A 22,908-nucleotide genomic window follows, 5' to 3' on the forward strand; every position below is an offset into this window, starting at 1 on the left:
AAGAAAAATATATAAGTAGAGCCTGGAAAAATTAAAATAATTTTAATAACTAAAGAGTTACAGTAGTAAAATGTAGAACACAGCTATGTTGCAAAGCATAAAAACAAGTCATAAATGTAACTATATTAAGGCCCTATTTCTTTTTTAGCCTAAGATAATTTAAAAGGCATGGGGGGAGAAAGTATACATGAAATAATGCATTACTTAGGTAATTAATTCCTTTCTACAGATTTGTAGGCTGATGATATTAGATGCTAGAGTCAATTTCAGCAGAAAAATGCAGGTCAAGTATTTTGGCATGAGATTCATACTTTTTAATTTTCTGTCCAATCTACAATCCATGCAGTCTTGTATCATCAGCTTCCAGTAATTCTCTTTTCATCCTTTACTGCAGTCTAAGTTTTTTTTCTTGAAGTATTTGTTATAATATTACAGTTTTCAATAAACCAGACCAATAACTTCCTACCTCAGTAAATTTTTATCTAATACTATATCCAGTTTGATAGATTTATTTAATTTTTTTTTTTTTTTCAAAGAGCAGTTTTATTGCAGTTTCAGTATTCTGGAATGGAATTCGTCTATCTCCTCTTCATCCCTATAATGACACTTAATTTCCTATTTTTCCTGATATGGTTATTTTCATTTCAGCAGTTATCCTGCCTCCATCCTTGTGCTCTATGTTATCACCCTGGCTGGAAACTGAGGTAATGTATTCCTCTAGTTCAGGCACAATATCTTGATCAGCTCCAATCTCACCCTTATTGTCCAAACATGAACTCATTATTTTATCTTATGACTAAAATATCATTCAATCAGTTTTAATTTCCCTCCTAAAATACAATTGTGTTTTTCTCTTGACAATTATTGCTTAATTCTGATAGTCCCTCAACCTTTAAGATCTAGCTTTCTATGGGATACATCTCCCTCTGTGGGCTGCTTGTAATTTTCCTTATGTCCTTTCTGAGACAGTAATTCCATTTATCAGTTCACTTTGCCCCTCAGGGAAAGTTCCCTTCAGGCAAAGTTCCTTTCCCTTCATTGCCTTCCCACTCCCTTCTGGAATACAATACAAAATGGGTTATTTTCAGTGCTATGCTCCCACCACAAATATTTGCCATGAGTCACTCATAGCAGTTGCAAAATCCCTCCAAGTTTCTTGACTGGACAACCGAATAATTCTAAAAGAGAAAAAGGAGAAATATGTAAAGTCTACTCCCTGAAATAATAACCAAACAAAAATAAAAGAATGATACCTCAATATCATCCATCACACAAAAAAATTACCATAACTTAGACAACATATATTTTTTAAAGAATACAGAGGAATAAAACATCCAGCAGTGAGTTAACAATTCTGGGCTGTATTTGGAAGGTTCAGTAATGAAAACTCTTTTGTTAAATAATGCTTTCTGTTTTTGCAAACAAGACTTCCCTTAAATTTTCCACTTTGTAGCAAAACAGTATTCAGATTAAAGTTGCTATAATGTTACTATGAGTTCTAAAAAGAAAATAACTTTCAAGGACAGGAATTTATCAATAAATAAGGATAGATGTTTGCATACCTTTCTTTTCCCAACTGTGCCAGCTCAAATAGTTTCTACAGACTAAACAGCTCCTCTTTCTCCCTGCATCAGGATAAAGACAGAGAATTGCACCTGGAAAGTTTCCCAAGTGTTCATTAGAATTGTTGTCTTTTATATTAAGTAGAAATTTCTCTTTCAGAGAACAATCCTTGTGCAGGAGCTGTATCCTTATGGTGTCCATTAAGGAACACAACCAGCATCCATTGCACGTAAAATGAGAAAACCCCAATTTTTTGCCATGACCTGCAGAGGAAGAGTCTCCTGACTAGGTGACTAGGTCAGGAGTATTCTCAGGCATACGGACTCTCCAAAGCTGCATCTTCAGAGCTCCACCTTTGTTATTTCACACTGGAGGAGTGCCTCTGCCCTTCCTACGTGGGGCCAAGAGCTCTGAACCATCACACACCTTGATGCTGCAGCCAACTGTTTCTCCTGGCTGAAATCCTATATTTTACTTCCTCCAAATATCCCTCAGCTATTTGAATGTAACAGGGAGTTTATCTTAAAATTGAATCAGCGTTACCTTCTGCACAGAAGGTGCCATTTCAGTTTGAACTGATGGTCTTTCTAGTGAATTTGTTGCTTGATCAAATTCCCAAGAGAAATTCAGCCAGGATGCACAAGAAATTTCACTCCAAGAAGATCTGAGTAAGAGAAGTTTTGATGAACATAATTTAGGTTGTACTGAATTTATATTTTACTGTAAGCACTTTTAGGTCCTAGACTTCATTTTGTAGCAGATCTTCAGTATTTATTTCAGTTTTATCCAAGTACAAAACCTTGACTAGCACAGCAGGGGAACAGGTTGTTCAGGTTATTCATCCATTGCCATTTTCAACATCATGTTTGTGGCTTACATGCAATTCTGCACTACTAGACAAAATATTTCCCGTACATTTTTAAAATAAACAGCAAAAGAAAATACCTAAATAAATATCAGAGGAAATTTCCTAATAAATATCCAAGGACACTATCTAAATAAATACCCTATGAGTAAATGCAGGAGAATTCTATCAATTTTTTTAAATGTTGAACAGTTACCCCTAGGAATTGTAAACTCTACTGGTCTCAAACCAAAGAACAAAACTGCCTCCTCCCTCCATTCTTGTCCCTGTTCTAATAGAGAAACATGGTTTTTAGATTATGCCTTTCTGAAAAACCTCTCTTCAAGGTACACAGTTAGGGTGAGATGCCTTTACTAAGGAATTAACACCATGGAAAATCAGGTTAAATAAACCCCCAAAGATGTACCTACAATCGCTTTTGTTTCTTAGAGTTTGCAATCTTGCATTGCTAAATGAACACACAAAAATAAAACTAACTAGAAACAGAGATCAGCTTTCTATTATGAAATTATCTTTAAAGAGAAAAAACGATCACCAAAAAGAGAAGTGGGGAATTATACAGCAGAGATTTCTAGGCTATCGAAAATTTCACCTTTGAGAAATCAGAATCTCCCTAAGCTTTTGGGCATTATTAATAAAGAGACATCAACCAGGCAAAATGCCTGCAGCCCTGGCAGCCCTGCTGCTACCTCAGAGCTCTTGAGCACCCTGCACCTGTTCAGCCCACCTTTGCACCTCGCCTGCTAATTTCAGCCACAACATATTTATAAATTGTGCTAGAAAGAGCATTCCAGGGTGTTCTTCTCCTGTTTATCACAAACAAATGCACCACTGGCTGGTCTTGAAATAAGATTTCATTTTCAAGATCTTATTTTAAAAGAAGTCTAATAAAATGCTGCACAGTGAGCCTCAGTTTAGATAGACTCTGCAGTAATGTTTGTATATGGAAATATCCTGTGCAGTCCTTAATAAATTTTCTTGGTTTTGAGAATAGTTTTTTCCAATAGCCCTTCTGGAAATTTTAATTTTAGAATGGCACACTGAGAAATCCATGCCCCATCACATAACACTATCCCCAACATGTATTGGTAGAGACACACACACACAAACACACACACATACAATATATATATATGTTGTGTGTATTTCCACATATTTTCCAATATTCATAATGCATACTTATTTCTATTTGGAATGTTCTTTTCTTGGAGGCTTGCACAAAGAAACAAACTTTAAAACCTGAAGTTCCCCTTCAAAAGATGTTTGTTTCTTAGAACAGATATACCCAAAATAGTTTTAAATATCTTAGCATTTACAGATGCTTTATGAAGTATTTAGGTAGAGAAATCAGGACTTGGCTCATGATTTACTTGCTCATCAATCTGACAACACCCACAGGGGAGGCTTGCAGTAGAGAACACAAGAGCACCACAACAATGCAAAATCCTGCTGGATTAGTTCATTTAATGCACATCAGCAGTTTAAGTTAAGCTAACTGACTTTACTGCAACTAAGCCACATTTACCACCTGTGAAATGAATTTGTCAGCTTCTGCTAGAGATCCTGAGCCATAATCTGAACCCAGAGAAGGAAAGCATAAGATAGTAACATTCTAAATCCACATTTTAAATGTTGGTATAGTCACCCTTTCTCTTACAATCACCTGCTCCCTCCATTCTACCCCCAAGTGCTAAAGGCTTCATTAAGTTGCAGGTAAGAACTTCCCCACTATCAGAACTTCTTGTCACTTTAAACCGGGTACTTTTTCTAACAACTAAATCCTAAAACATCATTTAGTCCATTAAAGATGCTCTGATCACAGGAGGGGCTGATTTACCAGCTCACTATCGAGTGGAGCTTCAGCAATACCCCTGGATTTTTACAGCTCTCACCAGTGCTCTGGTTGGGAATTGTGACCTAGAGGAAATGTTCCAGAAGGTCTTCAGGGTTATAGAGCACAAGAATTAAATCTCCAGCTGGTGTTGCCAGGGCTGGAGATTTAAGGGCTTTTACCCATTCCAAGTACTGAAAAGACATCCTCTCAATAACATATAAATTCTTCAACACTAAGGATTGCCTGTTAAGGAGAAATTTACATGGAACACTTGTTTTCACCATATAACTCATGAATAAAAGAAGAGCAGAATGACTAACATGACTAACATTCAATCAATATTATAATTACCAGGGGTCAATTAGAGAGGTTTTGGCTATTAGTTTCAAACGTTTCTTCTCTCAAATAAAGACCCTCCTAGTGACAGCATATTCAATGCCAAATATCTAAAAAGAAATATCCCATAAAGATTGCCTTGCTTTTCAAAGCTGCTGTTTTTTCCTTCAAAATATACTGTAGCTCAAATACCATAACATCTTTTCTTCTAAATATTACACATATTTAAAATTAATTTTAAAATTTCATTTTTTTCCTGAAATATATAGATTTTATAAAAATATCCTATAAAAACTACATCAAAATCCACTGAAAACACAGAACTAAGCATTCATATGTATGAAATTCTAAAATGCCTGTTATAGTCTCTATAAAATCTGATTTCATGGAATCTGTTGAAGAATAATTAGGGTAACATCCCTCAAAAAAGAAGCTATGAATACAACTGATGGTGCTTTTAAGGAACTAAGCTTGACACTACTTAAATAATCAGAATTACATGTTTATTTCAGCATTTGAATTCTCTATTGTTTCTCCCTTTCTTGAGAGCATTATCATCTCAAAGCTAGAATACTCTGGAAGAAAGAAATCCAGTTTAAACACTTGGCCCTTAGAGTTCGATTACCATTACATTCAGGCTGGTTAGTTTTCCACTAACAAATGCAAAGATAATGAAACTGAAGAAATGCAATTTATGGTGCAGCCCATAAATAAACCCCAATTTCCTCTTTAGGTCTTGAGAATATCTCCAGGAGTACATAATGATTTTCAGGTTTTAATTCCTACAAAGAATATCCAAAGAATAACGTTCTCACAGCCACAATGACATAACAGATTTTCAGTCCATACCAACTGTTACAGCACCACTGACAACACAAATGTTTATAGGGGGCACCCAAGAGTGTTAAAATGGAAAAACATTGAATTTCATTGCCTCTCTCCTACAGCCTGACCTTCAGTCAGTTTGCTGAGGCGCCAACATGATACAATCCACAATACCATATGCTGCTTTATCTCTTAGTTTATTATTAAGTTACACTTTTAAAAGCTGAAAAAGCTTTTGATATAGATATGCCACTGTTCCTGCTTCTGAAATTCAAGCATTTCCCTTTTAGACTCTTCTGGTTTTTCCATCCCATTCCAGTGTCTACTTCAACTATTTAGCAAGGTGATTGTTTCCTGAGGACCTTAACAGAAGACATTTCCTGCTCATATTCACGTGAATAGTTCATTAATATTCCTATGCCATTCACAGAAAGTTGTTTTTATGTTCTAATCATCTTTCCAGAGAGTAAAAACATAAACCAGGTCATTATGAGTTAATTCAAATCAATGTCCAATGACTTCCTAATTTTCATTTCACACTTGATAGCCTTAGTGTCAGCTTTTGGCAACAGTTCCACTGAAACATTCTTATCAGAATATTCTGGGAAGTTTTTTCATCCCTCTGAAACCATGCCTAATCAAGAGGGCAGCAGCATAAACACACACCATTTCATAGGAAAATGCCTGGAAGTTGGAACTGTCCTCAATTTAAACATTGCAGCTCTAAAGCTTCTCTAGGATTTATGCTGAGTAAATGCAGGACAGGAAAGTGTCAATAAAGATTCAGGCTTAAATTCCATTTGGAGCATACTTTCAGTTCTGTTTACTTGCAGGATGTGCTAAGGAACAGCAGCACCATGCAAAAAAAGGGATGCACTTGTGTAGCACAGACCATACAAGGACTTTAGGACTCCAAGTTTTAGTATGTACTGAAAAGAATTGTTCTTGTGGGTTTGGAATTAGTGCTTGAATAAAGGATTAGTGCACTCTGTCACTAAAGGATTTTATTTTCCTTCTGTTAAATTGGGCAGTAACGCTTCCCTTCCCAGAAGGATTTTAGTGATTAGTGAGTGCCATACTCCTCAAACAAGCATGCACTATTCTATTTGGAAAGAATAAAATTCTATTTTGGTGGTGTTTTTTCTCTACAATCCTTATATTTAAAGGATATCTAACTACATCTTTCTTGATTTTAGTTTACTAAATAATGGTTGACTAAAAGAAATTACATTTTTGAGGTATACTTTCACTTTTATCTCCAGATTTAGAATATTACTTTCATTTTGGTCGGAGGGGGGGTTTGGTTGGTTGGCCATCCTCTTGATGATGCATAAACCCTGTGCTCTCAGATGGAGAATTTAAAATCCAGTTTTGTTTTCAGTGTTTAGATAACTTCTGCTAATCGAAAAGGTTGTCACAATTCTCTGAAGGCTGTACTAAAATTTCTTGGTTATTTCAAATATAACTCATACCTTTATATATTCATTATTTTACAGCATTCCTACCCAAGTCACTTCTAAAACAAAGGAATAAACTTTGTTTTCATTAATCCTACCCTTAAATTTCTGGGCAAACCTTAAATTATTCAATTATGTCTGTCATTCCTAATTGGTTTCAGACTCACCTGGTTAAAAATGGTGGACTGGGATGGTTTGGATCTGGAGCCTCATTGGGGATTTTATTTTCCCTGAAGACAAAGGGGGATTCTGTTATATCTAGAAGTCATCATGTTATTCCAAGAAGAAAAATTCATGATTTATTACATAATGATACCCAAGTAAGCTGTTCATACAAATTTAATTACTGCTTACAAGCACGACATGAATCAGAGCGTTGGTTTCATATTATTCTGCTGCTTGATTTTTTTCCTGTTTAAGCACCTATTACGTTACTAAATTTTGGACTCTTGTGGGATAAAGTTACACTAAAGCTCTACATAATTATTTTACTTCCACTTTTACATTCTGTGGATTTTTTTCAGTCTCATTTGTTTCTTTTAGTCTAACACTCCTTACTTTTTAGATTGCTGCACTCCAATTACTACCATGTTACTGTGGAAACAAAGAGGTTTCTGTGTTTATAAAATTTTGAATCTTTCCTCTGTTCTGTGTAACTCTTTCTTTTCTGCTGTTTGAAATCTTGGAAATGAGATCTCATTATTAATTGCTAATTAATTTCAACATTAATCTGAAAAATACTTTGAGAAGTGCTTCACTGACTCATATGGATCTCTCATGGTATAGCCTCAAGGGCAGATATATAAATTAACAATATTAACATGAAGGTTATTTGATGCAAAAGTTTGGACACAACCATTGCAAATGTTATGTATTAATACTCTACTACTCAGATTTAAATTCAAGATCAGAGGCAGAAGAACTGAAAGATCACTTGAAAAGGCTCCAAGATGAAAGTACACAGCTGTCAAAAAAATACCCCCAATTCTGTTTAACATCAAATTCCACCCCCCTCTCCCCCCATCATTCTAAAATTAGGAAACCAGTGCGCAATGATGAATTAACCCTTTAGGTGGAATTCTATTTGAAAAACATGGAATAGGCCAAAGCATAACCTGCTGCTTTCTCTTAAAGAGTGAAATGCTTTGTAAAGTGTCGTTTAGTCTAAAGTTGTGTTTTGGTTGTGGTCACTGATACATATACAAAGACCAACAAATAAAGCAAGATCATAACACCACCTGTCCAGGTCTCAATCCTGAACATATTTTAGGCAAATAAATTTCCAATCCCCCCTTTCCTCCCTAGAAAATTTACATAACCCATCCATTAGCATTAATCAAGACTTTACAGAAATACTGTTTTCAGTAAATTATTTCAATGAAGAGAGTTTTGGAGGGTTTTTTGCAAACAACAGAGTACATATAACACAGAAATGAGAGAAATCAACTTTCTAAATATGATCACTCCCTATGATTTAAGTTCTCTCCATATATATGCTTTAGCAATTTTTTTTTTTTATTTACAGGCACACTTGATATGCTTCATATGCTCTGTAACCAAATTAACTTGGACTTCTTGGACATCTTGGACTTTCTCATTTTTTCATTAAGCAGCTATTCCTAGTTCCTCTAAAGCATTTATAATAAATTTAAAGCCTAGCTCAGAGTTTCTAAGTGTATATTCCTGACTTCAGAGGGATGCATGAAGCCATACATACCTCAGAACACACTCTGCTTTAATTTAGATAGCTTTTGCTTATGGATCATATTCAATAGTGATGTTCAGGAAAAAAAATACCCACAAAAGAACCATGTACTTTAGAAACAATGGGAACCAAGTGAGATAAAAACAAATCATAGATTTACCCTTTTAAAATACATACACCAAGCTTTATGGTCAATAAATCACTATCATGGCTTTGAAAACTATTGTGTTAAATTAATGAAACATACATTTCTCTGTATGTGACATATGAAGAGGAAGTTTCTCTTCAGTGCAAAGGTTCTTCTGTCTGCTGCCTTAACTTTGTGGTAGTCTTTAAATAAGAGGTCGAGGTTTGGGTTCCATTAGATTTCCCTGTGAATTATAAGGCTGCAGCACAACAGTTGGCATTTAGGCCCCAAGATATCAATATTTCCATCAATGAGATTTGAAGCAAACAATGCATGCACAAGAGATTTATTTATGTGAAAAACATTTTACAATAATTTAGTATATATAGAAGCTGTAATTATTTGAAGATTTTTCATTATAAAACCTCTGAAAGGTTTTGCTACGAAATCTTTCATGCCTCTAGAATGTGAAAAGTCCTTGCTTTCTTGTGCTCTGTGGATATGGAATTTTCAGGAGTGCTCTATGCTCATTTTCTCCCAGGCTGAGGAAGCAGATGGCTTAGATCTACTTTATAAAAATTTCAGTTCTCTGCTGCTTATTTCTCATTAGGTTTAGTATGGCAAAACTAGTACCACAAACTAGTACTGAAATGAGGAATTGCTTGAGAGAACTTTGCAGTCTGTGGAAAGATTCTCACTGCTGTGCTGCTAAAAAATTAATTTGATTCTTCATTAATTATAAGTGAACACATATCTTCTTTTAAACTATCATGACAACACAATAAAATGCTGTTTGGGATGAATAACAGCATAATACTGAATTTTTAAAACACCTCTTCTGAGAGTTCTGTAGGAGGGAATGTAAACTGTGATGGAACTGCCATATGGTGAGCTCTTAGTGCCAGCATTAACTGAATCCCCCAAAGCTGCACTTTGCTCTTAAACAATAGGGAGAAAAAAGGAAACCTGCTTGTATGGAGAAAGAAAAGCCAACACCAATTCATGTCAGAACTGATCTCAGCAGAACTTATCTATAGTGGTATCAAACCTTCTTTTCTAAGGAAACCATCCTTGAAAGCACTCGCTGTCCTGAGCATTAGGTCTGCACAGATGCTGTCAGGCAGTGAGGGATTTCCATCCTGCAGTCTCCAGTGCTTTTGCCTTGCTTCCAGCCCTTGCTGCTCCACTGCTTCTCTCCCCTAGCTAAGGAAACAGCACCTCAGCAACTCTTCCACAGAGGGCTCCCCCGGGCTCTGACCCTGCCATTTCCCTCTCTTTACTGTGAGCAGATTCTGCAAGGTCAGAAGTAAAGACACTCAGCCTCTCCCTTGCAGCACCACAAGTACAAAATCCATGGAAGAAACAGCATCAATTACATCTCTGCATATCTGGGATGCACTGATGTCCTGCAATGCATCACATGCTCCACAGAAACTTCCACATCCCACTGCAACACCACAGTTTGTAATACATGTCCTCTCAGATACCTGGCTGCAAAACAAGAGAGTTACTCATCCCCCATTAAACCTAACTGAGCAGAACAAGGTCCCTCTGAGCCTTTCTGGGCATGCAAGAAATTCAAATTATTCTTTGAAGGCCTGACCTTGCTGACCCATTGAGCTATACAGAAGAATTTTGTTGACTCCAGAGGAGTTTTATCCAGCCCTTGATAAAATCATAGATTTCTTTTTTTCAGAATGTGTGGTTATTATTAATTGTTGCAGTATTATGATGGTCCCCAGGACGAGGTGAGAGATGAGAATTGACTCCAAGTTCTCAGAAGGCTGCTTTATTATTTTATGATATTATATTACATTAAAAGAAAATTCTGTACTAAAACTATACTAAAGAAAAAGGAGACATCAGAAGGCTAGAAAAGAACAAAGAATAAAAACTTGTGACAGAGGCAGCGAGCCAAACACAGCTGGACTGGGATTGGTCATTACATAAAAACAGTTCACATGGAACCAATCAAAGATGCACCTGTTGGTAAGCAACCTCCAGACCACATTCCAAGCAATCAGACAATTATTGTTTACATTTCTTTTCTGAGGCTTCTCAGGAGAAAAATCCTAGCAAAGGGATTTTTCATAAAATATGATATGACATAAATGTACCTGTTTTAGGTACTATCCTTAAATATGTCTGCCACTGGGAACACTGAACCAAAAAATACTTGTAGTATTTCTAAAGCCTCAAGGTGGGCAAGTGCATTTAATTTTCCCCATGACAAAGTAGAATTCACCAGAACACCTTCAGCATTTTCAAGACATGGGGAGATATAGGACTAATACCTTAAGAGAGAGCTCCCTGCAAAATCAATGTTTGCTTCAGATACACCAAGAAAAGAATCCATTCCTCTAATTTTCTTCAAATCAAAAGACTGTGAAGTACAGAAATCCTAAGTATTTTTAAAAAGAAAATTATCCTACTGCTATCTTATCCCTGTCTTATTTGTAATGAGAAAGCTATGTAATGAAAAACTGAAAATATACATTCTAAGATGATTTATACTTATTTGTTATAAGAATACAACAAATTTGTTATATTCAAATTTGTTCTTCATTTGTTTTACAGGGAAAATGAAGACAGTGCCATCTGCTCCAAAAAGCAGGACACTGAAAAGAAGTCTATTGGGCACACATTCAACACACACTAGACACTAATAAACAGCTCACAGATTCAAATATTTTAGTAAACCAGAAAAATATTGGATATTCCTTACTAGGGGATTCATTCATTGAATTTTTTTCAGCTTTGTATGCATGATAAAAATGTGGAGAAATATACCAAAAATATTGAAATATTTCTCTTTAAAACAATCTTTTCTGGAGGAGAGGGGAAGACAAATTTCTTGAATAAAGGGAAAACAAAGCAAAAAAAGCCTTACAAAAATTTTCAGAACTGTTTTCTTTAGCTTAAAAGGTAGTGAATTAAAGTTTAATTTGGACACCCAGTATCAAGCTTCATGAGTCCAATAAACTGAAATACAAAATATCTTGAGAAAAGCCACTCCAATGACATTTCTGTTTTGGCCTGAACCTGAGACAGAAAGTAGACAGAATTAGGCTAATTTAATTGGATATTTCAGAATTTTCAAGGAGTGTTGGTTTGGCATTAGGGGATCCTGTATGACAGGAAGGGTTTCATGCATCTGTATTCATTCCCAAGTTTTTTTCTGTATAATGCATCTGTCTTAACACAAAGTCAGCCCTGGGAATGCCTGGAGACCTAGGAAATGAAATAAATTTCGTTTTATTCAGAAGAAGTAAATAAAAAGAGAGAAGAGTTTAGAAAACCTACTGTTGTGGGAAGGGTCAAGAAAAGCAGAAATGTCCTAAATATAAGAATCTTTTTGCCATTCACCAGACATTTGTGAGCTTGTGTCTTTAACAAAAATTGATCTTTCACATAAACAGCAAACATTAGGCCAAATTAATTTTTTTCTCCAGATTTCTTTCTTGTTTTTGATGTGAGCATTCCCCACACAGAGTCTGTTTGAAAGGAAATTTTCAGTTTCTCGGCCTCAGGGGCCTGTGACAGATGAACAGAGCCAGCCCCAGGGCAGATAGTTCTGCTCCCACAGTGCCAAACAACTGGGAAAGCAGGGTTTTCCAAATTGTGTCTCAAAACCCATCTGGGAAGAGAGAATTCAAGCAGCATTACAAAGGAAAACAATAGAAATGAAAAGCAGGAACGATGGAAAGCAGTGACTCAGCTCCCTGGGCTAGGGCAGAGCATTGCAGGGTGGGGTTTCTCCATTGTGGTTCTCTCCCTGAGCCAGGAGCTGCTGACTTCTGCTACCTGCTGCTGATTTTCTGGAGATTTTCTAGCTCAGGGGACTAAGTGTGCACGAAATGACAAGAAATGACACCTGGCTTTGATGCTCCTGCTCAAAAAACACTCATGTTCTGACCAAATACTGCAGGGAGACATGGAAACCAAGATCTGGACTTTTGGAAATTGTGTGAAATCCTGGTGGAAAGGAACAAGTGGTGTGGCCAGGAGGGCAGTACCCAAGGCAGGAACTGTTCTGATTTTGGTGGATGCAGAAGAGGACAGAGCTCAGTGCTCTCAGTGAAGTCCCTGGACTGTCACAGCCCCTTTTCCTGTCCCTGTTTGCACAGCCACCAAACTTGCCTGCTTAGCCTTGTGGGCTCTCTGTCAAGCAAGGAGAAAAGTTGAACTCTGAGGCAATCAGGAGCAGCATTTTTGCTAGAGCTGGGCAATATTTGGGGGCCTGTTTGTCCACATGAGCCAGAAACAGAAAGAATAAGTCATCCAAAATCAGAACAGAAAATTATGAGAGAATTGATCCTGGCTGAAGATGGGGAGGAACAGAAGTTACCTAGTTGGAAGAGGAAATTATTTTTTTACCTATTTGTGATTTTTTTTTTCTTTCCAGAATTCATAACTCAGATAAACTTTGAGGGAAGGATAAATAGAGGCAATGCTTGGAAACCAAAACCGAGAAAAGATTTCTGTAAACTACTTAACTGGAAACTACTGGGTATAGGATCACTCTAATTGAATAGAATTGCACAAGCTTGTTTCTTTTAGGAAAATAAGCTGCAATTCATAATCATTTCCAAATGCATTAAACAGCCAGCACATTTCCCAAAGTGTTCATTCATTTTAGAAAGATCAGCAAACTTTGGAGGGAAATCAATTAGGTACCCACCTTACAATATTTTAGTTTTTTTTTGCCACTAGGAATAACAGGCTATCAGTTATTAGGATTGGTTTTGTTTTTCTGTGTACAAAAAGGGATGAATACATTCTCAGAGTAGACTGCTCCACATTCTCATTGAAGTTATAGAAATAATAAGATTAACAAAACTGATGCTGGCACAAGATAACCAAGAGTTTTGTGTAAAAGATGTTTTTCATGTCCTGTTTTTCACTTTGAGAGTGTGCATACACTCAGGTATACATAGCAGCACTTGAGCCTCAGACACATATTTATTTTTAATTACTTTGATACAGCTCTGAATATTACAGACCTGCTGGATAAGAAATTGCAAATACTTGCCAAATCCCAGTGATTTAATCAGGAAGGAAGTTCAGTCTCTGAATCAAGTGTATGACTATAAACAAAGTCTCCTCTTGATTTTAATGAAGAGAAAGAAATAAGTTCCTTCTCAGCTTCTATAAGCTTATACTGTATATTACTTTTCTCTAAACTATAACTCATGGTTCAACAGGGAAAATTTTGGTCCAATGTTCTTTTTAAATTTTTTTGAGTTTAAATCAAATCCCTTCAGCCTTTCAGTAATAGAAATGAAACAAAATATTTCAGGAAATGGTTCTTTCATTTTTATCTGTCAATAGCAAAACATTATGGGAAAAAAAGAAACATTTGAAACTCAAATTTCTATCAATGAGAATTGCTCAAAAATTCAAAACAAGGGGAGAAAAGTGGAGAAAACCACTGGGATCTGCAAGTTTGGGATAAATACTGAAATACCAAATCAAATTTCTACCTAATTCTGCTAAATTCATTGTGTCACTCTAGAGGCAAACTCTATATCCTGTTTCCCTGACACTGCAGTCAGTGGTTAAACACAAGAAGTAGTTCAGACTGAAAGCAATTTAAAAAGTAAAGTTCATTTGTCTTGTAAAATGCAAAGTTCAGTTCTCATAATACAAATGGCTTCAGACAATGCTGGTGCCTTGTGCTTTCTGCAGGCCAGGAACAGATATAAAAGATTCTGTGGGCTGACTCGATTAATCATAACTTCTAAAGAAATTGAAAACACACTTGAATATTCTGCTGCGATTCCCTGAATTCATTCTTCTGACAATTGTTTTTCTTGAGAAACCATTTATAAAGCTGTAATTATTCACAGTTGCATTTATTAAGTGAGTCTGGGGCTTTGCAATGGCTAGTGCTTTTTATCATTTTGTGATAACCATTGCACCATGTCATCGGGCATTGCTCAAAAAGCAGAAGAGCCCTCTGCTCACAAAGACAGGAGCTAAATGTTCTTGACCCTGAAACACATAAAATAAATGGAGGACTGTTGCAAAGTACTATACAAATACTCCAAGGAAAGCTCTGTATACTGTTTCTTTTTGTCCAAGTCACATCCTATTGATCCTATTGTCAATCCTGTTGACACAGAGATGTTTGGAGCCCACCCACCTGCTCAGTTTTTTCAGCAATTCATCAGTGAAAACACATTTCAGCATATCAGAGGCTCAAAGTATCATCACACACTGGCCTGAACATGATAATTGTGACTAAGGAATGCCTTTGCTTTCACTAACTGGGGCTGGAAAAGATATTCAGCCCTAAAGAACTGCCTGCAAGTCCCTCCAGAGTGCAGAAAATCACCAGGACTCCTACAGCAACATTTCCATAGGGTGAAGCATTTACCTCAAGAGCTTGAGAGCCCCTCTGTCATCATGCTGTGCCTTCACTGACATTTATTAAAATAGCATGCAATATCACCTCTTGTCTTAAAAGTAATTTATTATGAAGCTAAAGTCTCTGCCAAGAGGCTTCAGGTTATCTTCAGCATATTTTTACAAGAAATTTCTAAAGTAATGTATATGCAAGAAGTACTCTTGAGACACAAAAGCATAAAGAAAGCAAACAGCACCCGTCTACCCCAGCTCAACACTGAGGCAGAGCACCCAGCCCTTTGGGCTCAGCACACTCCCAGAGGCCAGGAGGGGTTGGTTTGAGCACCCCTAGTGGGTACAGGAGCCAATCTCCTCCACTCCAGAACAGAGATTTCATCCCAGATGTTCTGCTCTTCCTCCATCTGCACCTTTTTCAAAAGCAGGGCTCAACAACACCTACTTTGGAAGAAAGGAGATGAGCCTTCAAATAAGGGAGTCTTGCCAGAGGTATGGGGTAAATATCCCCCCTCTTGCTGCTAGAGTGGAGGTGATGTCCCAGCAGGGCACTGAGTTTCCATCCCTCCGTATCCTTGCACAGGGAGCTGCCAGGACCCTCCTTGGGACAGACACCTGGCCTCAGGGGACCCCATCACGGGGTGCTGTCCCTCCTCTGGGCCCTATGCAAGAAACTGGGAACAGACTGTGTTAAGGAGATTTCTTACTCATCCCATTTCGTTAAGGTCATTTTTGTACACTGAAAAATGATCATTATGTAATTTAGATGCATTAACTTTTGGCTACAGTTCCAATGTCTCTGAAATGGAATGGTTACTGTGCTATGTATGAAGGGACAATTAACTCAGGTTAAGGAGCCAACTTGGCAGGTACAGCACATACAAAGGATGCATTTTTATTTTGAGGCTTGAGCAACACAGCAAATTCTCACTTGGCCAAAGGTGATCCTGTCAGATGACATCATGTCAGATAGCACTAAACAGCAATTGAATGTTCTGTGACAATGTTTAGCTACACTTGCATAGCACCAAAAAGTCATCCCACAAATGGGAATGGGGTGAAGTTATCTGAGTGTGAGCAGGTGTCCTGGAGTGTAATTAGCACTTCACAGCCCTTTGTTCCTTCAGACTAATCTGCCCAGAATTAGCAACTTGTACTGGCACACTGCAGCTGCCATACCTATCAGCCCCAGATCATTCTCAGCTTTGGGACAGCTTCTTTCCTCTCTAGCTGACAAGTCAGGCTGAATTTTCTAATGGTTTCTGCTTTTCACATTTCTAAATAATTTGTAATACACATCACATCCCATTTCCCTTACCATTCTTTATAACCTATTTTGGAAGAGAGTAATCAAAGCCTCTTGTAGCAAATGTAGTTGAACATTCAAGATCTTGAACAGAGGGAGAGGAACAAAAAATAAATCTCAATTTATGGTCTAAATAAAGTTTCCCATCTAGACTCAATTCTTTTCCCATTTCAACCTTTATGTGAAAAGAAATAGGACTCATTTTGAAACATTTAAAGAGAGACACATGGGCCTCTGGATATTTTTTTCCTGGATTCAACTCTGATAAGCCTATTACATATTGCCAAGCTAAGAGTCAAAACACAATTCCAATACACCTTTTAAAGCTACAGACTATGCCCTTTGATCTAAATCTCTAGGTTAAAGTGCCTTTAGAGATAATATTTAAGGTTTTGTTAACATCTTGCTAACCCTGTTCCCCAGGAAAAAAACAAAACAAAAAAAAAAAAAACATAAAACACAGACCAAAGAAAAATGGATTGGTAAATTTGCTTTAGTAAGCATCAATCTATTTTTCAAGAGGAAAAAAAAAGTGTAAGTTCTACTACAAGAGAACTGTCAGGGAAGAAAGAGGTTTTCTCTATCTCAGGACGAGTTAGCAATGAGATTAAATGTAGAAATACAGGTCCATGTTTTAAAGCTAATATTGCATAGGAAAAACAAGATTTGAAATGTTACAGAAAGGAGATACTAGAGTTACCAAAAATAAACATGACAGCAAAAATCACCAGGAACACGTGGGAAATGCGTTCATCAGATTTCTCTCAATAAGGCTAGTGCTCAAAATGGAAATATTGCTTCCATTTTTTTCATGCCAAAATGCTTTGGTATTATTTTTGCTTCTGTTTAAATTTAACTGACTGGTGGAGAAGATACTGAAGAGCTGGCTCTTTTCTCTGTGCTGTGACCACAGCTTTGATGAGAGTGGATTTGTCACGAGCTGTTGGGGATCTCAGAGCAAACCCTCCAGCTGCCACAGCAGGGTTTGGTGCCAGGCTGAACCTGCTGGGCTTGAGAAATGGAAAGCAGCCTGAAATCTGCTCAGTTCCATTGAAAAACTGGACAAAACAACTCTGCTCAGTCTGTGCAGACTACAGGGTTTATCCCACTTGAACAACTTCCCTTTTCTGAAGTTACACTTCTTTGGGAGAAGATAGCTGGTGGTTGTTAAACCTTGAGTTCCACAAAAGAAAACAACTGAAATCCATCTCATAAAAGAGAAGGGAAATCATCTACTACTTTCAAGTAGCTATAAACCAGTGTGTGTTAGCAACTCACTAAGCCATTAAATAAACTTGTTCCCAGGCTTGAATTCCTCAAGGTCCCATTTAAAAGAAATTAGGAGCTTTTTATATGCAGAAAACTCTAAAGTGCATGCTAAAATAGTGTCTCAAAAATTATATAAATTCAGAAGTACTTGGTTGACTAAAACAGCTTTGCCAACAATCTGTTTATAAATGTATTAGTTGTTATTAGAAAGTACTAGAGCTATTACAAAAGTACACAAATGCATTAATAAATCATAGCAATTACACAGTGTTTTACATCTTTACAGTGCCATACAGAAGTGTAGTACACAAACACATTTCATTATTAGACTTTAATTGCTTAGTTAGATGCTTTTCCTCCCACTTTTGTGGCAAGCCTCACAACTGCATAGTCCCTCAGACTCATTCTCCTTTTTCCAGCTCACATTAAGCCACTTAATTAAATAGGAAAGACATTTTCAGGCCAGGGCAGAAGTTTCTTTATAAAGAAACTAGACTAAGTTCCTTCAAAACTTTTTTCAAGTAAATCTTTGTGCTCATGACACACAAAGAGCAGCTTTTTTACTATAACTCTTCTGAAGTGATCCATTTAACACACAGGATTGAAAAATATGAGTTGTCTATTGACAAGAAAGAAAAATTACACTGTTTAGCCTTTACTCATAACAGACATTCTCTCAGACAGATGAATAGTAGGGGTTACATTCACTCAAGAAATATGTTTTCTGTCACTGGAATTTTCAGAGAATCTTAGGTCCACATTCTGGAAAAGATGAACCTTGTCCATGTTCTTAATCACATAAACAAAACTTGTTTTGAAATCATTTTACATGAAAAACCATCAGTTTCTCAGAAACTAACAGGAATCAAAGAACCCTTGACTCCAACTGGATGAGACATTTGGATTAGGCTCCATATGGGATTGCTCAATGGCAGCAAAGAAGAAGAGACAGCATAAACCTGGAGGAGAGCTCACTGAGGTTCTCAACCAGCTTGAGACAGAATAGGGTCAGAGCAGAGACCTCTGACAAAATGAATCTGGCTAAGAAAGTAGGAAACCTCCTAAGGGATCAGCATGAATGAATCTAGCCAAATAAGGGGTTTTCTTCCCAACTCTTTTGCTCTTTCCAATGCAAATTCTTGGCAAACAAAACCATACAAATCCAAACAGAATCATTTAAGAACAGCTGTGACATGTTTTGGTTTTTTTTACCTAGCCTACAAGCTGAAATAGAAGGGCTCTTTAGTATAAAGAACAACCAATATGAGATGAAATACTGACAACAGAGATGTTCATATTCAATGGAAAAAACATACATATTCTATAAGTCTCACTGAAATTTAAGTAGTTTGACTGTACCCTCTGGATTTGTAACTGTGATTGTGGAAGCAGCTCCAAATTTCACAACTAGGTGCCTTGGAATCAAAGGATGGAAATGTTTGGGTTTGGTTATTTGTTGTTTTTTGGAGTTTTTTTGTTTCCTCAAAACTTCTTTGTGTACAGCCCACACAGGCCCATCAATATACAAAATGTAAAATAAACGCCACGAACTAAAGCACTGGGATAGCCTTAATAATATATCACCACCACCCCTCTTTTTCTCAGAAAACTCTGAGAGATGCTGAAGTAAAGACCAAAATAGCTACAAGCTTGAACTTGATACAAATTTCATCATAACTGAGAATTCATTCTATTCCATGAAACAAGATTCCTGTAGAGTGTAATGGCATCATTTCAAAGAACATGAGAAAATAGGATTCCATTTCCCGTTTTATTGTAAATTGCCCACATGTAAAACCAGATCATATTCTCACAAACAGACCTATCTAGATAAATCTTTTTTGAATTTGTGAAGAGTAGACTGGAGCATTGGAGACAGCTATACAGAACTCCCTCAAAAACTCTCCTGAGATTCCAGACACAGACTATAGATGCTCTCACTTTTTTTTTTGTTATATGTGTTTGATCAGTTTGGCTTTGATGACCCAAATGCTACAAAGCTTCCTGTCACATACTGGTAACAGCAGAAGTGGTTTGGAGTAGAGAAAAATACCTTTGCACAGCTACAGCATCACCCAAGGTCTTTAAAATGGTTGTAGGTGTTTTCCCCCTAAGGCAGTAGGAGCTTATGGGCAATATCCCTTGCCTTCCCCATCTCTGACCCAACAGCAAATATTTGCAGTACTCCACTGATCTGAGTCCAAATATGAAGAAAACAAACCAATTCCCTTTAGTTAGTAAATGCTAATGCAATCAATCCCATCACCCTTTTATCTCATGGAAAAATGCACTGAATAAGCCTTATGCCATGACTACAAAGTGCCCAAGTTCATGACTGTCATATAACAAATTCCCTTTCCTGCTTCTAGCTAGGAGGAGTCTACTTATTGCAATTTAAGTGATCTTACTCTGCCTGTCTGCTGCTACATCAATCTTCCAGCTAAATTGTACTTCTGCTTAATTTGAAGAACTCCACAGGTGCTAGGGTAAGGAAGGCTTATTCATTCTAGAGGGACAAGATTGTCTGAGAAATTATGAAAGACACTAGGAAATGTTAAATGCTATCAAAAGAGTAAAGTGGAGGGTGGGGTAGGAGGAAGACTAAAAATAAAGGATGATAGAAAACCACATAAGGACTAGAGGACTGAAAAAAAGACTCAGAACTCCTTAAATCAATGCTTAGCCTGTGAGAAAGCAACTAACTGACTTGCTCCTTAAGGATTCCAGTTCCTACCCAGGGAGCTGTGCAGTGCTTTTCTAACACTTTTCCATGCAATCTTTCTCTTGCAAGTGCACTGCCAAGGCTTCATATTTTCACATTTCCAAGCCTCTGCTTAGGTGCACGCATTTGAAGCGGGCTGAAGGGAGAAGAAATCACTATCAAGTAATGAAAACATAAAAGCTACGCCTCAAAGGTGACAGGTCATGCTTTGCTGAACACCAGAATATACTTAAATGGCAGATGCTTTCAGCTCATACTAGAATCCACTTGCTTTAGTTTTAGCCATACCAGACCACAGCTACTGATTTTTGGAGTGCTTAGGCAGATAATGTGGCTGACAAGCTGAATATTAATCAAGACAATTAAATGACAAATATGATGGGAACATGCAAGTCTGAGTTGATGTCTCAGGCTGTGTATCTCTGATTTTGGAATGAATGCCCTAAGCTGAATAAACAATTTATATCTGCACTACTCCCAGTCAGAGACATCAAAACTCATTAATCCTTGTTAAGCAAAAAGAACCCTTCCTGTCAATTCCTTGCTTATGTTGAACAGCAAGTTCAGCAAAAGCATTATTGAGCATCCATGCACCTGTGCAATAGATTATAGAAGGAATTCCACTGCCTCTTACAAAAGGCAGTGACTTACAGCACAGCTGAGGTCAAGGAAAAAGCATACAGAGAAAAACATTAGAAGGCCCTTTGGAAAATATTGGATTTTTTTTTTTTTCCTGCTTAGAATTTTGGTAAATGCTTACCTTGCTCATATTATCTTGATAATTGCTAACCTGCATATTCTTCTTGATTCACACAGTAGTGTTTGTTCAAACTTGAGCACACCACAAGACACATGTTTTATCTGATAAACTCTGTGCTGAGTAATTGGACTGATGTTGGCCCTAATCCAGAGCTTCTCCATGATCTCCCTGAATCCTGCTCCTTTTATATTTAATTTAGCATAAAGTCTAGCACTGCATCTCAGCTGTCAGCAGCAAGGAAGAGCTGCAAGACAGAAAAACGCAACCCCTTCACCCACCTGTGTGACAGCTCCTGGTGCCAAGCTAAAGCAGCTTTTCCAGCACTGCCTGACAATGCAGGGAGAGCTTAGGTGGGACAAACTGCTCACTCTGAGCTGGAATGGGAGAGTATTGACAGCCCATACAAAACCAGGAGCAGGCTTAGTGTCTCAGTGGGGACATTGAGCAGGGCTCTGTGAGTGCTGTGTCAGCTCTCCCACACAAAGCACCCACACAGTTTCTCGCAGCCAAATCACTTCACTGGGAATTAAAGAAGGAAGAGACACTCAGAAGATCAGTAATATTTAATAATGTGAGCAAGGGCTTTCAGATGCCAGTTCTTATTGGTATTTTTAGCCTGAATTTCTGATGAATTGTGTGTTATTCCATCACCTCCTCTGACCTCCTTTTTGACCATAGCAAAGTGCAAAATATTAAAAATTACAAATTATGTGGGAAAGTGAGTAACACTGGCTCATGTTTGGATGCGAATTTAATTGAACATGAAGACACCAGAATTACACATCTCTCTCATCAGTACCATTATGCTGAGAAAGAAGTGAAAAGTTTTCTGACAAAGGATTCCATGAAGCCAACACAAACAGTAGTGCTCATTCATCCCCTAAGTATATTGAAGAGAGGAAAAATACCAAAGTGTCAATAAACTTTGAAATTACAAGCTTATCTACTGCTCTTTCAACTATTTCTCTTTCCATAGCACAACCCTATATGAGGAAAGCTGTCTCAAAAAGCACATCCATGGAGGCAGTGAGCAGAGCAGCACACTTGACTGCAGCGAGGCAGCCCCAGGAGCAGCAGATTTGTCACTGCTTGCAGGGAGAGCTGAAAGCCCCTTGGTCACAGATGGCAGAGCACAAAGAGAGCAGCAGTGCTCTTGTCACCTCTGGGGGCAGCCCAAAGTGTGCCCAGACTCACTCCCAGCAGCTCAGCTGGCAGGTGAACCCTGAGGTTTGTTCGTGCCTGTACAAGGCAGATACTCAATCCCAAATTGAGAATAATTGGATTAAAGCTAAATTGAATTTGAAATGCATCTATAATCCTCCTATTGCCAGCAGAAATTACCAAGGCACTCACATAGACTGCTGCTCTACTAATTGCTATGACATTGTCCAAGAACTGAAGGTAAAAACATTGGTAATGCTGATAAGAAGCATAGAAACCACTTGAGATTTAACTCATAGTAAAGAGTGGCAGTCTAAAACTCTTACTATCATGTAATCTCTTTTTGTTTAGATTTTTCTTTTCATAGAATATGCTCATTAATGTTCACAAGGTTTACAGTCAAGGTTTACGAACTTACTCTCCCAGGTTCAACTTCTGATTTTTGTTACTTCATGTCATTAAAAAGAGTGACCTTTTTTCTATCACAAAAGATAAGAACTGGGAAATACAAGAAAATACATAGAGAATAAAAAGGGTTATTTCAACCTGTTATGAACAATGTCGAGTAAAAGCCTAAATTTTATTGTAAAATTTTTTTAAAACACTCTAATATGT

At 37.3% G+C, this 22,908-nt stretch overlaps 1 protein-coding gene across 3 annotated transcripts in view; it reads right to left on the reverse strand.

Moving 5' to 3' along the window:
- The window catches only part of TFPI (tissue factor pathway inhibitor), a 124,874-nt gene that overhangs the window by 84,168 nt on the left and 17,798 nt on the right, over window positions 1-22,908 (reverse strand). The window contains exon 4 of one of the 3 annotated variants that reach the window (XM_071434449.1): window positions 2,107-2,227. The exons of the other annotated variants lie outside the window; for them this stretch is intronic. Within the exon in view, the coding sequence (XP_071290550.1) occupies window positions 2,107-2,227 (121 nt within the window). The remainder of the gene's footprint in view (window positions 1-2,106; window positions 2,228-22,908) is intronic. 3 annotated transcript variants of the gene reach the window in all.

The sequence above is a fragment of the Agelaius tricolor genome, unplaced genomic scaffold (genome assembly GCF_023055355.1).
Source record: "Agelaius tricolor isolate 1412-34295 unplaced genomic scaffold, bAgeTri1.0.p SCAF_10, whole genome shotgun sequence".
Classification (NCBI taxonomy): Eukaryota; Metazoa; Chordata; class Aves; order Passeriformes; family Icteridae; genus Agelaius; species Agelaius tricolor.